This window comes from Delphinapterus leucas, chromosome 1 (assembly GCF_059928025.1).
Source record: "Delphinapterus leucas isolate spDelLeu-1000000601 "Yukka" chromosome 1, BTC_Dleu_Yukka2, whole genome shotgun sequence".
In the NCBI taxonomy this organism is placed as follows: Eukaryota; Metazoa; Chordata; class Mammalia; order Artiodactyla; family Monodontidae; genus Delphinapterus; species Delphinapterus leucas.
Window position 1 is genome coordinate 149,057,301 of NC_143129.1, and position 17,698 is coordinate 149,074,998.

A 17,698-nucleotide genomic window follows, 5' to 3' on the forward strand; every position below is an offset into this window, starting at 1 on the left:
AAGTCACCTCCGATTTGTCTCATGAAGTCAGGTAAAGAAAAGCAGAAGTATGTTTGAGACCCAGGGATCGTTTGGGCATAAGTACAGAAGAGCATGGCGCAGTTCCACAGTGGAGAATGAACGGAAGGCAGAGAGCTGCAGGATGGGAGGCTGGAAAGGAGGGCAGGGGCCAGGCCATGGAGGGTCTTCTGGGCCTGGTGAAGGTGGCAGGGCTTGGTCCTGAGCCATTAATCTAAAGTAGCCATCTCTGCGATTGCATCTCAACTCTGTGCCGGTAGCAATACACTGGCTCCCCGTGAAATGCGAACAAAACAGCACTGAGAAACAGAAAGAATACATTATTTTTTTAGGCTCCCTGCCGAATTTTCCTTGGGGCCCTATTTTCTTCCTGAATAGATCACGGGCATTTTTAGCACTAGTGTAGTTTATCACCACCTCATGATACTGTTCCCCCTTTGTGCTCTAAAGTCATTTTAAACTCAACTCTGTTCAGCAAATGTTACTCTCCCTTCCCCAGCACAGTACCCGAACAACTTGGTAAATATTTGCTGAATTGGGCTGGATTCATTGAGTGACAACTATATAAGGTAACATTGTACCACTGGGCAAGGCTGGGTCCCAGGGGGAGGAGGGGATAAGAAGATGACTGTCACAGCACCCTCAATAAACTTGAACTTCTAATGATGCATGCATGACCATAACATGCACACAAAAGCAGACTGCAGGGTGTTGCGTTCTTTCAGTGGTGGCCTATTCACATGGTGGGAGTCCGAATCCTACTCTCACAGCACTTTCACCAGATACGCAGTTCTTTGAGGGCAGTGGGCTATGTCTCCTTTACTAAGTCCTCAGAGACCACCAAATGGTAAGTGCTTAGTAAATATTTATCAAATGGATCTATTTAATCCTCACAACAACGCTGAGAGGGATAAATATTTTGCAGATGTGGAAACTGAGGCTCAAAGAGGTAATGTGACTTGCTTGAGGTTATAAGGTTAGTAAGTGGTATAGTAAAATTAACAACAACAATTATTATTGTTATTTTAAATTCTAAGGAAGGCTACCCTTCATTTATCATTCTCCAAATGTCTCTGTCACAGGATTCTCTTTTTATACTAAAATGGAAAAAGTTCTCTCTGCCTGAATGAAACTTGAAGTTTATAATTTGAGTTCTTGAACTCCAGTTGGCTTTCCTTGCTGCCATTCTAGGAATTCCAAAAGGCACTGAATGGCTCTAGGACAGATAGATCTGCCACTTTGCAGGTAAAGACGCTCTTTAGCACAAAGCTTCCCCAGTATTGTCCCATTCTCTCCCCAGTCACCAGGTAAGAATTAATCCAATTTCAATTCAGCTTAATAAATCTTTACTGAATACCTACTATTTTCCAGGCACTTTTCTCAGTACTTCCAAAAATAAAATACTTAGTATGAGAGTCTTTGTGCCTGTCCTCTTATGATTAAATCACATTTTACTTACTTTCATGCACAGAAAAATCTCAAGGGCAGGTAGTAAACCCTCAAGGGTGAAGGCCAATTGACCCACCTATCTTTGTAGAGGAGTATAGTGCTAATACATAGCAGGCATCTTAATGGAACTTTAAAATCTTACTCTGGAAGTAGACCTGGGTTCAAATCGAATCCTTGCCCAATCAATTATTGGCTATATAACTTTAATTTACTTACCAAAACCTCAGTTAGCTCATCCATAAAACAGGAAAATTAACATTTACCTTTTAAGGTTGTTCTAAGGATTAAAAGGGATGCTGTCTGACAGTGCCTGACTCATAGTAAGAGCTCAACAAATGAAAGCTTATTTCGTTATTTCTAGTCTCACATCTAGGTCACCTCCACTACTTATTACTGTCATCATTATCATTACTTTGCAGGTTCAGCTAAAATAGCTCGACAAAGGAATGAGATTTGCTAGTTAATAAATATTGTAATTAATAGAAAGCCCCAACATATATCATGCAGACATTAACTTTCAAAGATTTAGAATACGATGTTCCACATTAAATCTAAAATAATCAGAAGTCATCCTTTCTTTAATAATTTGGAAAATACTAGAGAATTTGCATTGCATAGCTCTGAAAAAAGTTGACTGGTTTTTTTCCCTTTGGATAATTCAGAGATCATTATCATCTAGAACAGTGTTTTACTAACCATGATCCAACAAAGTAAAAAAAATTAAGTAGTATACTGAACACAGCAACTTCATATCACAACTCAGAACATAGGTAACTGAAACAAAAGTTTCATGAAATAATGCCCTTACTAAGTACCAGCCACTGAAATTCTCATTTCTATTTCATTTGTTGTTTTAATTTTTAAAAATTCTGGTCAAGACTCAGTAAAACAATTTTAGGCAAACTAGAACTTAGTAATTTAACTAATATTGTTATCCTGTCTGTTCAAGTGTATTAAGGATATAGCTTAACTAATCCTCCCATCAAGCTATGAAGTTGTATTAATTCTATTTTACATATTAAGAAACTGAAATACAGAAAGGTCAGGTGACTTGGACTAAACAGACTCCCACAAATTGATGACAGATCCAAGATTCACAAGTTTTCTAACTCTGCAATTCAGACTCTTTAAAAATATTAGGATAATTCAACAAACATTTATTGTACCTATCATGTGCCCAACATTGAAATAAGAGAGCATTTGACGTGATCTCCACCCTCCAGGGCTCCCAGACTACCAGAGGAGACAAGCATGCCTCGGCACATGCACTTGGAAGTCTGAAGCGGGTACTTTTCTATTCTGGAGGAAATCAGTTTATTCCAAAACCACCACCATCCGCTCTCTGGCCACACATCCCACAAAATGAGCACTGGTACCTGTTGATGAGAGAATGCAGCAAACTCCTCTAATGGCACATTTCTTTATGATCTGAAATAAAGTCGATATTTTCCCTCCTACCGCTCTTTGGCATTGTAACCCTAAAAGCAATTCTCAGCGTGACTGTACCAATGAGTAGTATCATCATAACATCACACCGTGACCAGAAGAGTGCTTTAACGCCGATTCCCTCTAAATAACCAATATCTATTTTAGAAGCATCTTTATGGTGACTTCAACCTCTAAGAAATCATGATTAAATAAAGACAGGTCTTGACCCTGCTAAACCATCAGGAAACTCTAGTTTTCTGATCTAAGACATTGCATAGCTACCAATTAAAGTCAAAACCAAGTCAAAACACCCGAACCACCTTAAACCATAGCTTTTACCCGTCTCTCTAGCTTCACCTTTACACATCCTATGCTGCACTCATACCAGACTACTTATTCCTTAAGTAATTTCCCACCTCTGTGCTTTTACTCATACTCTTCCCTCCACACAGAATCCCCTTTGTCCTAATTCTTCTGCCTATCCATCTTTCCTGGCTCCACTCCAATGGCATTTCCTCCAACAACAGTGAATGTCTCCCTCTTGTGCACACTGTACCTCCTCTGCTGAGACAATTTTCACATTCTGACATGTCCTTACCCACTATACTAGAGTATGTTTAAAATACTGTGACATTCCAGGAGGCACCTAGAGTGTGGTTTATATGCAATAGACACACAATTGTGTTTGCTGATTCCACACTGAAAAATTTGATCTGAAAAAGGAATTGCTCCCCCTCGCTCCCCGAGAAGTAAACTTTGGCCAAGCTGGATGTATTCCCAAACACTCTGGATCTAGGACTGCTGATATTGCTAACTATGTAACCTAAGGCAGGCGGCCGAGCTTTATTTTCTATAAAAAGGGGTTAACAGTCCCTGCCCTAACTACATTAAAGAGATTAAGCGGCCATCACAGGGTCAAAATTATGCAATGTTAAGTGAATATGAGAAATGATCTCCATAGTCACAGATCCATTACAGCAAAACTGTGCTGAGAACAGCTGACGTTCTAGAAATGCAAACTTGCTCCTCTATTCTTGAACAACTGATAGTTCAGGAGCAGTACTGTTAAGATTATACCAACTGCAAGTCCGTGTCTCCAAAGTTCACCTGTTCAAGAGTTCTTATTAAAGCTCTTCTAAGCTAGAAGTCTTTTTTTATCTTCTTGCAGATAACCTTAAGCCAGAGGTATAAAGCAAGAAGGAACTGAGATTCAAATATGGGTTTAAATATGGGTCACTTTTAAATAATGCAAACCCTTATCTGGCAAGGAGATCCTAAGAATATCTACCTGCTACTTCCCTGTCCATTCACCTGCTCAAATCACTCACCCAATCATCTCTTTTTGGTCTTTCATTAATAGGTATGAGATTTCCCTAGGACAAAATATGTGAAAAGGTCTTCTACCTTCTCAAATTTAAGCCCCTTTCTTCCACAGATATATTTCTGCCCATATAAACACAGTCTAAAAATCAACTGAATTCTTCCAGAGAGCTTGCATACCACATACAAGGCTGCTTACAAAATCCTTTGATGAATCTTGCTGAAGCCTTGAAACAGATACATGTGGAAAGAGAAAAAGTTCAACTGTCTGTCTGTTTCACAGTAAAGGGTCTTTTTCATAAAAACACAGGACCTGCAAAATGGCACCTGGGGGATCAGATCAATTTATAATCCCTTCCCCTAGTTTTAAGTATTAAATTGAAGGAAAGGAAATTGCTCCCTTCACATCCTTCCTATGATCATATGAAGTGGAATTCAAAATCCACGACACTAAAACAGTAGTCTAAGGTTATGTTTTCAGTTTAATTCTTGAATCCTCGGAAGGGACTACTTGTGTTATTTCTTCATCCTCACTGGTGACAGCAACAGGTCCCAATTTAAAACAGTTTGTGAATTTATTATGTGCCTATTTATTTCCCCCTTCAGAACCTTGGGAAAGGTATAAACTAAATTAGGCTTGGCCTAACACCAGTCCTGACACCACCCATACCCCTTCCCATGTGTGTGTGATCAACAACTATGTCAAGGCCTTTGGGGTGATTTTCCTCCTTTCTCTTTTCTTCCTTTAAATGGGAGGCTAATAAATTGAGGGCCAGCATTCCGCTCCCATCTCCCACACCTCTCAGTCAATCCAATCACTTCTAGAGCTGTTTATACTGCCAAAGCCATCCATCATCTTGCCTCACCAAGCAGGAGAAGAAAAACTGATGGCAAGTTAGAAAAACCTCATTAAGCCAGTTTCTACCTCAACCTCTTCCCCACTCCTTGAGAAACAGAACTTCAGAATTCAGCCTACTGGGGAAAAGAGGGATAGAGGAAAAAAAGCTGATGTGGTGAAGGGGAAAAATAGGTCCAAAGTAAGTTGGTTTCGGTGCCAAAGTCAAATAACTCACTCACTCACCCTATCTATCTATCTTAGACAACAAAGATGAGACCATATCAATTAACCTTAACTTCTTTTTATTTTCTTTCTGGATGAGTTATGAAGTTCCTAACAGACTCTATCAAGAAATGGGAAAACAGCATCAATTAAAATTAATTTTATGTTCACCCTTTTTCTAATGACTAAATCCCGAGTTAATTCGAACTCCAAAGGAGATCATGGATGTACCTTGCAAAAACCTAGGAGAATATAGAAAACTTAATAAAGTCACACAATTCCAGGGAAGAACTGAGGGCTTGTCTATGTTTAAAAACCACTGTGTGTCAAACACAACCCCCATCCCCATGAGTTCTGGGGAGAGGATGGAGACCGTGAGGGTAGCATGCAATGTCACTTCTCCCCAGGACATCTGGCACGGAGGATAGAATGACTACAGACTGAAAGAGAGTGAATGTCCTCTAGGCACCTTTAATTTTCAACTCCTGTATGTGACTGGTGCCTTCAAATACTGTTTCTCATCTGATCTTCACAGAACCCCTGTGAGTCAGGCATTATCATTCCCATCTTAAAGATGAGGTAACTGAGGCTCAGAAAGCTCAAGTACCTCATCCGAGATCGCCCTATTACTATTCGGAAAAGTCAGGATTCTAACCCAAGTTCACCTGACTCAAGTCCTTTGCATGTCCTGGTTTCTTAAGACAAAGAGCAATCTTTCCAGAGGCTTGCCTGTACAGGCGCCCTGTGAAGGTCCTCCGAGCCCAAGGCAGACTTGTGGCTCCCTGGCCTCTGCTAACAAGAACATGGGAATAGTGGTATCTAGTTAGAAACAAATCTAATTTTTCTACACGTGCACCAGTTGATGTAATATGTTTTTAGTCCCATCTGTACACTGGCCCTCTGGTTTCTAATCACAATAACCAGGTTGGTTTCGGGTCTGGAACCTTTTCTACCACAGAGACAATTAAAATATAATCAAGCTAGAAAGTTATCCTTCCCCAAAGCCACCTAAAACAGAGCAACTCCAAAATAAAACCAATTTACATATTTTAGCCCAAATTAAAAAGTAAAAGCTAAGGATTCCCTTTTAATATCCTGAATAATAAATGAATATTTATGTAAAGCTTCCTTTGGGGAACAGTTACTATAGGACAACTTTCCCAATACTATTCATAAATATCACTTTTGTTTTAGTGTAACAGTAAGAATGTGGACTTGTGGGAATTGTACTGTCTGTACCCAGTGCATCAACATAGATAATTAATATTGAAGACATGCACAATATCCAGAATTTTAGATGTGTGGTTGGCTGTATTACAAAAAGTAACATAAGAAAAGATGAGTCAAATCTGGTCAAAATCACAAATTACAGGGACTTAGTCGGTTACTCCATTTTAAGTGAGCACTTTCCTAATGAAAGTTTCATTAGTAAAGATTGCAAGTTCTCAGGCTTTCCACTACAGACTTTTCAATAGCACTTAGAGCTAAAGTTTATCATTAAAGCTGTATTTACTACTGTTGTATCTTCAAAGGGGGCACTAGAAGAAAAAGTTCGACTCAGTTATTTTTCATGTACAAATTAGAAAGCAAAACTCTAAAGGGTTTAGACTGGCAGCTTAGGAAAACGCAGGTTACTTGAGAAGCCATTACTGATACTTCCCAGGGCACATCAGGGGTCATGGCTGTCTATCTATACCACACACGTATACACACTGCACACAGTATCTAGGTGTGTATGACAAAGTAACTCTCCACTAGCAAATGTCAAGTTTGCACAGGGGTTATATCAACTGTACTTCTATACAGCTAAAAAAAGTTTGCACAGGGGTATGCCAAGGAGGTCACTATCTTCTCAAATTGTCCCTGGAGAGTAACATGGGAAAAGTTATTCTAAGAGTCATCTCTGTCAGAAGCAAGGCATTCTTATTTCTGTAAAATTAACAGGTTATCTAGCCAAGCTCCATGGGCAGCTGACGGCGGATAGACAAGTTCTTTCCAACTGTCCAAACTTTACCTTTTCCTAAGAGTGAAATCTGGATACATGGAACCTTATAGACAAAAATGCCCGGAATAGCTTTTATTTCTATCTTTTAGAGTCATGCATAGACTCTTATAAATACAAAAGGAAAAACACTAATGTACTTGAATGCTTCAACAGATCTTTTCCCATAATTTGACATAAACCTCATTGAATGATGTCCAACCTTAAAATCCCTCACCCAATTTTATCCCTACAGAGATTTAGCCTCTAATATATCTTTTGATTAGTGTCAGAAGAAATGGTGACTTTGAGTTCCGTGTTTCAAAGAAATGCACATAGTAAGTCTTCAACAAATATTTCTTCATCCAACAACAAATGACAGCCAGCCTCCACTATGAACACAGTTGGCAAAATAACATCAAGGGCTAGTTGCTCCAAGAAAGTAGACAATAGAAGGTTTAACTGACTCAGAATGAGCAGGAGTAGATTCAATGCCACAAAGTGCAAAACAGAGGAAACCTCCACGCTGTGGTGTGTTTTTCAGAATTCGCCATCTTGACTGGAATTGTTTCTCTGCTTCCTCATATCCTGCAAAAAGAACTAAACCTCTTATAGAAAAAATATTTATGAATTACTACATTTTTATAGCTTCAAAATGAATAATTAAGAAGTGAACTTTGATTTTAAATGTTATTTTCAAACCCAGAGTCCAAGGAAAGTTATTTTCAGGAGAGACCTATGACTTGTAATTTTTGTCCATTAAAAAAAAATCACATATGCTATTTTTGTGTTTTACTTTTGTGGTTAAAAACAAGGCTTTCCAAGAACAACAAAAAACAAAAATTCAAGTACAACAATTACACTGACCTTATTTCTTCAACATTTCACTGCTTTTTCAACCAAAATTTATTTAAGAATTCCTTTATGGCATTCAGCATTTCTTGATCCTTGTACAGGGGGATCCACATTGGGGGGAAAATATTTCTGGTGTTTGATACAATGAAGATGTGAATAACGTTCTTCGCCAAAGCAAAAATGGTCAGTGCTAAAATGGTCTGGCAAAAGGTGAAAATCTCAGGAGTTGGGAGAGGGCACGGGGAGAGACAGAGATAAAGAGACGGGGAGGGGAGAGAGAAAGAGAGAGAGAGAGAGAGAGAGAGAGAAAGCCAGCAGCCTATTAGGAGCACTGACCCTGCATAAGTTATTTCTTAATGAATGTACAAGGAACAGCATAAATATTACCACTAAGCAGAGTGGATGTGAACATCCAAAGCAAGCTAGCTGGCTGATTGCTTTCTCATTTTTTGTTCTTTTGTAACAATTTCATTTCCAAAGTGCTTGATTTCTATGGCTGATGCTCCAAAGCTATTGTGAGCACACTGCCTGAATGCTTAATGAACTAAACAACAAAACGGCTCATCTTTGGTGCCCCCAGCTAGCATCCCAAACTGGATATAATTAAAGGTGTGAACAAGCATGCAAAGAAGTAATGAACCTGCAAAGTCAAGGTTCTGAGAAATTATTGGGCAACCTACACTGCACCAGTTCAGATTTATCACTCATTATCTCTTACACCGGCAAGGTGCAGGTCCACATGTTGGTACCCCTCTCCACTCTTGTCCTCCAGCTTTCTTTCTTCTTTCCACTTCTAGATGGCTAACTTATGACAATTACTGCTTGTGACAACTCCCACCCACCCATAGATCACCTTTCTTTGTACACTTAAAAAGCTGCTGACCTATAAAAAGCCCTCTACCCTTAAAACACAGAGATTTAAAAAATACAAGGATGTTCCTAAAACACACACTCACAAAATGAAGTACGAGAAGCTAACACAGCCACGCTACCTCCTCCTTGTTTTTACCAATGGTTAAAGATTAGGTGCAAATGCTCCCAAAGAAAACAAAATTCTCATTTCACATATACATATATTTTAATTTGAACCCAACCCCTTGATTGACAGGGTAGCTTCTAGTTCACAAATATTGTTATGGATTTACACATTTATGGTTTCTCAAGTGGCAACTAAAGAAAGGTGTTTGGTCTAATGGTCTGTGGGGTCTAGATATATCTTTTTCATGAATTTTTGTATTTTTCTAATAAAGGAACTTGGAATTTGGGAGGAGGAGAAGCCACTTCTTAGGGGAAAACAGCCCAGTTTGGTTTTCTTTCCATTTTTAGATGCGCATATACTTGCAAGTATGTATACACATTTGGTAATACCAAAAGAGGAAAACCTAAGACAGGTGCAGGATTCCAGAAACACAAATGCTTACAATGATACACACACACACACACACACACAGTCCCTCTCTCTCACATACACGTATCTATCAAAAGGATAGGAGATGGATAGTGGGCAATAAAAGGTTGACTTCACTTTCAAAAGGGGAATCGGCCAGCTCTGTACAACACAGCCCATCTACTGGAAAATAGTAAGTTAAAAGCTTGAGACTGTTTATGTCCCCTCATACCCCCCAAATTCCCAATGACATTGGGAAAAAATACTGCATTGCAGCATTTGCCAGTGCATACTCATGTGTCTAGCATCCGCTGGCCAACTCACCAACAAATGTACATATTAAGTGTCCAGGCACATAAATTAAGTGCCTGGTGGCCACAGATCATTGAAACTGATGAAGAAATTTGTCAAGGCCAAAGGACTTCTGTCTATGTACAATGACCTCTATCAAGACCGCCATTCCTTACTTGCGGTACACGCTGATAATTTGTTTCAGCCTTTTTTTAATTAAAATAAGGCATTAAGAAGCCAAGGGCTAACTGAAGCAGCATATCAACATATCTCCTCATGGACGGAGTAGTTTTTGGTCTACATATAGGAGGAGAATCCACCCACAATAAGGAAATAAGAGCAAAGGGAAGAAATCAAACCAAAGAAAAGAACTTGCCCTGAGGAAACCCTTTTCATTGTCAGTGGTAACTCTTATTTGAGTAAAACACCTTGATTCACTTACAAATTCTTTTAGAGATATTAAACACACACACACAAAGCACCATTCATGCAATTGATTTCCAGATTTAAAATTTCAAATAGATTATCCCCAATAGAAATGCTAAGTTTAAAATATGTGAAGTCTAACATGTCTCAAACCCTATTTCAAGAGTTTTAACACTAAAGTGTGTAGCTCATTTTCTTTCTCTTTGTTTAAAAAAAATTCTATTGTTATTACCTCACAACAATCTGGACGTCCTCTTATAACAAAATCCTTGAATATTCAAAGGACCAAGGAAGGGCTATAGGGAGAGAAAAAAGTTTTAAGGCTTTGGAAAACTATCAAACAGAAGCAAGCTCATCTATACCTGGCCAGGAGGATGACTTGAATGAATGGCAGTTAGGAATGAATGGAACTGAGATCACGAATGAATGGTTAAGTTGCTTGTTAGTTTTTTTAAACGGGATATTAAAATTGTCCTATAAATCAATGATTTTCAAAGAAATTTTTCAGCTATTTCCCCACCTATGTTCATTCAAAATTTTAAATATTAAATGATTTAACTATTGTATTTCAATGAGATACAAGAATATTCTGATCATTAAAACTGTGATGTAGTCAGGTGTTTTTCGCAGAAATATTTCCAATCAGATTTTCATTTCTTAATAAATGCACACTCAGCCTTGTGCTTCCGTAAAGAAACACCTCCACATGCAGGTAGTAGGTATTAATATTTTTAAGACAAAGAAGCGAGAAAGGTCAGCAGTAGAACCACGTGTCTTTTTTACAACCCAAGCCAAGGTGACAGTTCCTACAGAAATTATTTTCCCCTTAACTAAAATATGCAGAAAAATTCTCAGAAAAAAATAAATTTGAGATAATCAGAAAACTATTCTAATTTTTAATAACAACATATGTTTACACACTCAAGATATGAGAGTAAGAGGTTCAAGTGTATGACAAAAAATATAAGTTTATTTTTTTTAATACTTCAATAGTCAAAACAAATTTTTAAAATCCCCCAATAAGAAGACAAAACAAAAAGAAGCATCTGCAAGGAAGAAAGAATGGGAGGGGTGCAGAGATCTGCAATGGAGAGAGTAAAAATTAAGAGCACTTTCAATAAAGCCAATTATATTTCCTAACCTTTTAGCATATTTCAGTGTCTTTTAATCTCTCATTCTGGGGCTTAAAATTATCACGTACTTAATTTGTCTCTCCAGAAGAAACCGTAATAGATCATCGTTTCAGTTGTTTCTATGCTACCTTCTATTCACCTAAGTAATATACCTTTCAGTCCTTCTGGTACCCACCATCATGAGAAAAAGAGACTACTAGTAAAGCACACTTTGAGAGAGAAAAAGCAAGAGATGCCTGTCACCCAGTGCACACATGGGTCCCAGACGTTCAGAGACGCTGGAAGAAAAATCAGCTTTTCACTCAGTTTATGCCAAGACCAGGACCAAATGCTGAATGGAAGGCAGTGGTTGCAAGGGTGCAGCCTGACGGATCTTGTGGCTGGAGGCATGGAGAGGGAGGCGAAGCAGAAGACTAGAATAGAGCTTTCCATTTATTATTTTAAAAAGTAATTTCTACCGGGGTATAAAATGAGAGATACAATGAACTCCCCGGAACTGTAGTATCAATATCTGATTTAGGAAAAACACCAATACCACTTAGCACAAGATCATTGCTTAGGGTAAATGTATTCTACCTACATTTCTCCTATGGATATTTGCTGGAAATTTCTAAGAAATCATTTGCGGAACATATCAGCTGTGGGAGTTCACTATTATGCTTCCGTCAACTTCATTCAATATAATTTACATTTTTTTCAAATGGCCTCACAGGATTCCTTGCGATTTTTGCAGCACAATTTCACAGCAGGGAAAAGGGGAAAGAGAGAGAGGGAGAGAGAGAAAAAAAAAGCAAGATTCCCTACCTCCCTTCCCCCTCTCCTTCTCTCTCTGTTTTTTAAACCAAAAAAAAAAACACACACACACAACAGGGGAGACAGAACAGATGCTTAAAAATAGATTTCTAAAAATCACTGTAAACCAGAGTTAGAAATGTAATTAACACCTATTTATAAAGAATAATTAAAGTTGGGCCGGCCACAAAGAACAGCAAAGATAATCAAGGTCCTGTCCCCCCCACCCCCCCGCCTTTTTTACACTGTTTGCAGTGTGTTCTCATGATAGCCACCTGCTCCCTACCCGGCTTTTCCTCTGTTCGTTTCCCCGGCAACCTTTCATTGGGTTTTCCTCCCAGCTATCGCTTTCAGTTGGGCTGCTCGGTCTAATCTTATTTGTTTTACACCCATCAAAACAAGCAGCCAGACAAAGGCAATCCGCTAAGAATGGGAAAAAGACCACAGCTTTGTTATAACATCTATGCAGAGCGAAAAGTCCTCCCCAGGCTTTTCTAGCAAAAAATAAGTGAGATGGATATGAATTTACAGCCTCCCCCCATACCAAGCTTTGAAACCCTGTGAAAGCTATGGCTAGTGAAATTCAAAGTCAAAGTGGGCACTCGTGGCATCTGATCGTGCCATATCTTCAGGGTCAACATCAGGCAACAGGAGCGGCACTCAAGGAGTTTCCCTGCTTCTTTTTTTTTTCCAGAAAAAGATGATGCTAAAAATAGATTTACTACTTTGGCAGAAAGGTTTTCTACTTCCCCTTCTACATCCAAAAGTCCTGTTCCACAATTGCATCTGCTGGTACTGAACCTCACCTCCTCCACCCCTCATTCCCAGCCTTCCCCATCACTCCGAGTAGGAGACTGAAAAAAGAAATGTGCCTTTAACTTTAACAGTCGTGCAATTCTGTTGAAAGCTCACAGAGGCGGTGGACACGCCAGCCAACAGCGATGGTGACACTGTGATTGTCAAAAAAGACACCAACCTTGCTTGGCTAAAATGTGTGTTCGATAAAAGAGGCAGTGTGTGTGCCTTGTGTGCGTGCAGTGCCATTATACTTGGAGATGGATTCTGGTTTTCAGAAAAGAGAGACACTAATAAACACACACATACACACACAAACGATCTGCACAGTGATTTACGATGCACAGTCCACCATCCTTATGCGCGCGCACGAACACACACACACACACACACACACACACACACACGGCTGGAACCTCCAAGCTGTCTTCCTCTTTTCACTTACCATCTTCAAGCCATTCCACTCCATCTGTGATCAGAAGAAGATGGACCCTCACACAGTGTGTCAAAAGCGGAAAGGAACGTTATGTAAAAGCTGACATTCCTTCTTACAGAGCTGCTGCCCAGAGAAGGAAGCAACAACTCAACACGACAGGCACCGCTACACATACAAGCCGCCTCCTCTTTTTTATGAGGTCATGACAGGAAACTCTTTGAAATACAAGATGCAGCATTTACTGAAGCCCAAATAAATCACTCTCTTTGCCGTTTTGAATGCGCAGCCCCCCGAAACACAACTGCCCATGTCAACGTTCAGTATTCAGGAGCTGCCTCTCAAGGTTTAAATTTCCAGCACGGAAATGGAGAGATTCCTAAGCCCGCGGCAGCCACCTCGAGCCCCACAAAACCGAGGAGGCACATAGACAAACCCCCTCTCCCTTACAAAAAGAAAATCCTTCTTTTGCCATTATGGTCTCAGGTAATATAACCTATTTCAACAAACCAGCAATTATTTCAGCCCACCTCCCCTTCCCCACCCCCACCTTTATGTTGAAGGGAAAATTGACAATGACCTGTTAAAAATGACAATCTATTTCCCAACTGCTTTTCAATAAAAGGACCTACCCGCACTCTCTACACAAAAGAGATAGTAAATGTAGGAACCAAACAGCAGCAGAGAACTGAAGTCTTGTGCAAGCATAAGACTGGTCAAGGTGGATATGCTTTTCTCCCCTCCAGCGGCACAAACAACAGATTATAAATCTAGTCATACCTACCATAACCATTCTTATTGGCAAATATTGGGTCTCGCAGAGCTTCGACTCTTCTGTTAAAATTTGCAAAGATTTCAGAATATATTTTTAAAATGACTACTATTGTTATATATTTTTAAAGATCCACAAAACACAGTGTGGATGACTGTAAAGTAAATCAATTATTTTGGGGGGGGTAGGGGGAGAGAAAGAAAAATAAAAGAAATAAAAGGAGCAGTGAGCTGAAACCCCTGATTCTAGGATGTAGATAAGAACAACTGAACAGAGCCTTGCTGAAATTGGCTCGAAGCTTCCCCTTTTTACATCCATTTATGGGACCATCTGTCAGCTGAAGCCAGGATCTGATTGGCTGGGGAAACGAAAGGAGGCGTTGCAACATCAGGTGCTATTTAAATTAGCTACTGCCAGATTGACGATGTTAATGATTTGGTGACCTCTACAACAACAGAGACCAGATTTCTGAACTGCTTCTTGTGTCTGGTAATTAAGGCCAGGCTGAAGCAACACAGCCATACTTGTATATTTACCTTTTCCTTCCTCCCAGCTCAAAAGTACTGTAACAACTGCAGGTCACTGGCGGCTTGCAAACCTTAACAGTGGGAGTGTTCTCCCTTTCCCCTGTCCTGAGGGCTGTATCACCCCACCCCTCTGACTGAGCGCTTTTCCCTTATAGAATGTTTTCAACCACCTTATCTTTTTCGACAGTTGCTTTCTAGCAAAATGCATATTTAATGACCTGCCTCTGGGCTTAAAGATACAACAAAAGCACTTTAATGTGCTAATATATCTACATTTTAACTTTATTATTCCCCAATATTGCTGATTTTTAGTGAGCCATGCTCCTTCTGCAGCTAATATGGCCAGCGTTTCAAAAGAAAGCAAGTTTGAGATCAGGCTTGCTCTGTTAACTAGGTTCATACAAGTTTGCTTCAGAAAACTACTTCCTAATAAACAAAAAAGAAAAAAAGCTGTGGGGGAGAAGGGGGGCAGCTGTCAGCCTCTACCTTTCTGCCTTCTGCCTGAGCTTTTCAAAACAGAGAATGATGAATGATTTATTTAAATGAATTTATTTCTCAACTTGGATAGGAGCATGATCTGAATTTTTAAAAATCCACTAAAATACATTCTCTCTTTGCTTTCTCTACTGCTTCAGAGAAAGGTAAAACACACTTTTGACAACAGCCTCATTTCATAACCGGTACAGGGTGCTCATCTTGCTTAACTGAACACGTGATTTTGTTTCTCTCCTTCCAAGGATGTCTTTTTTCTTTGGCCTCTTAAAAGACTTGCAAAGAGACATTTAGCAAGTGTGTGGTGATGTATACAGTTTGTCTGCCCATTTTATACATTTCATAACTGCTATGCTACCAAGCCTTCAGTAGTATAGTTTTTTGTTCTAGTTTGGGTTTTGAAGTGGCTTATCTGAGGAGTTTATGTTTTACTTTAACCCCAAAGGCTAATTTATCACGATTTATTTAAATCATAATTTAGTCAATTTGTTCCTCAATAAATACACAGAGGTAACACATATTACTAAAGACATAATTTATCATAATTTTTCATCTTTGGCTGGAGTCGACAGCGGGATGGGATTGGGCCAAGTGGAAATATAGGCCGAAAATCATGCTATGCTCTAGGTTTCAAAGTCCAAGAATAAATGGGTCTGTGAAAAATTATTATAAAAGAAAACAACCTTTACATTAGAAAATTAAAGCCATTTTCTCCAAGCTACTATTTCATGAACACACATACAAATATACATATATATACACACTTTAAAAATACAGATACACCATAAAACAGTATCTGTTGGGTATACAACATGAGCTATTAGACTTGAATATAAATAAATTCAGCTATTAGAAATGAAAGTACGTTAAATAGAAAAGTAGAAATGTTAAAACTATGATCCCATCAAGTGGAACACTACTGAATTAAGTAAACTTTTAAAATAATTTCTTGAACAAATGTATAAAGAGTCCTACAAGTCACAATAGTACTACAGTATCCCTTGAACTGTGTATGAAGGACAAATTCACAGGTTAAGTGCTCTAAAGAGCTCAACATACGTACACAGGGCAGGTACAGGTGCCCCAAATCAACAACAGAAACTCTGAGTACGATCTCACCAATATCAAAATATTGTGAAAAGTAAACATGAACACAATGCTGACTAACACACAAATAAAAACAGCTCATTGGGAACAAAAATATTTACTGTGTCTTTCTCTGGAGGTTTTAAAAGTCGGAATTTCTTAAAAACCCTTTCTTCCATCCATACTAATCTCAGCACACTTAGTGAGCCATAAATTAACATTAGGGATATCAAAAGGTATTCTGGCCAGTTTTCCAAAATAGTAACTGTATATTACAGTATAAACAATTAGCTGGTTTTGCTAGGCTAAAAATCCATGCAGTTTGTATATCGATCACTTTTCCAAAAACCTCCACTCTAAAGCCTTTCAACGGGATCCTCAAACAAATGCACAAATGTCCTCAGAGGCCTTTTCTCTAAAGACAAAGGCAGAATCCTATTGTTGGGAAAAGTCAACCTTATTATTGCGTTTCCAGTAGTACCATTCATCTTTCAGAGTGAGGGGCTGACCGCTACATCAGTGGTGTGACATTTGTAAAGCAACAGATTCTTAACATATTATCTCAAGAATCAGGCAGGCGAGTCTCCCAGTCATGCATGATATTTTTTTTTCCGCCACAATCCTCCACCACCACAGAAAGAAACTTGTCTCACTCAACCAGCTAAGGCAACCTAAAAATGATATCCCAGAGCTGTGGGGCTGCCAGTGCCGCTGTATCCTTCTTACCATAAATGAGCAGTTTCTTGACTCATTAAAAACAATTTCCCTTAAAAGAAGTAATCTCATATCAGTCAGCCCCTCGCCACCATGCACACATCCCAAAGGTTGCAGATATCTCAGCATCAGTCGCCGGCAGCCAGCTTTCCCACACAGAGTCCAGATGGACTGTACCAGAAGCCAATTCAGCGTTAATAACTACCTACTCCGCGCAGTGGAGAAGCCTTACGTGGCACAATGGGCTAGGAAACAGCAGCCGGCTGAAACTGCAAATAAAAAAAGACAACCAAATTCTCCAAAAGCACTGAAAGGAAGGAACACAAATGGAAGCGTGAATTCTATTTCCTTGACTTCAGTGAGAAGAAAAAGAAAGAAAGAAGAAAGAAAGAAAGAAAGAAAGAAAGAAAGAAAGAAAGAAAAAAAGAAAGAAAGAAATAGAATCCTTCATAAACACAGGAAAAAAATGAAGGGGGAGGGAAACAGATGCTGCCCAGAAAAAAGTGACAAAATATTACCTCATTATTTAACAAAGCAGCATTAAGCGTCCTGCTGATTTCAAACATCTTGCCACAGATTTTGTTTTAAGAGAAACAGATAGAATCCTTTGCAAATCACTCCGTCTGCAAAGGGTTCTTCAATTTTCTTGCGTGCCACGGAACAGTCAATATATTATTTCCCTAGAGTTCGCACATTAAAACCTCTAGTCAGTGAGCTGAATTTTCCCCTTATCTCACAC

At 39.1% G+C, this 17,698-nt stretch overlaps 1 protein-coding gene across 1 annotated transcript in view; it reads right to left on the minus strand.

Moving 5' to 3' along the window:
* ELAVL4 (ELAV like RNA binding protein 4) overlaps positions 1–17,418 on the minus strand; it is an 86,163-nt gene extending 68,745 nt beyond the window's left edge. Inside the window, exon 1 of the mRNA XM_089923033.1 lies at positions 16,972–17,418. Coding sequence (XP_089779159.1) covers positions 16,972–17,088 — 117 coding nt within the window. The 5' untranslated portion in view covers positions 17,089–17,418. The remainder of the gene's footprint in view (positions 1–16,971) is intronic.
* Positions 17,419–17,698: the final 280 nt, after the last annotated feature.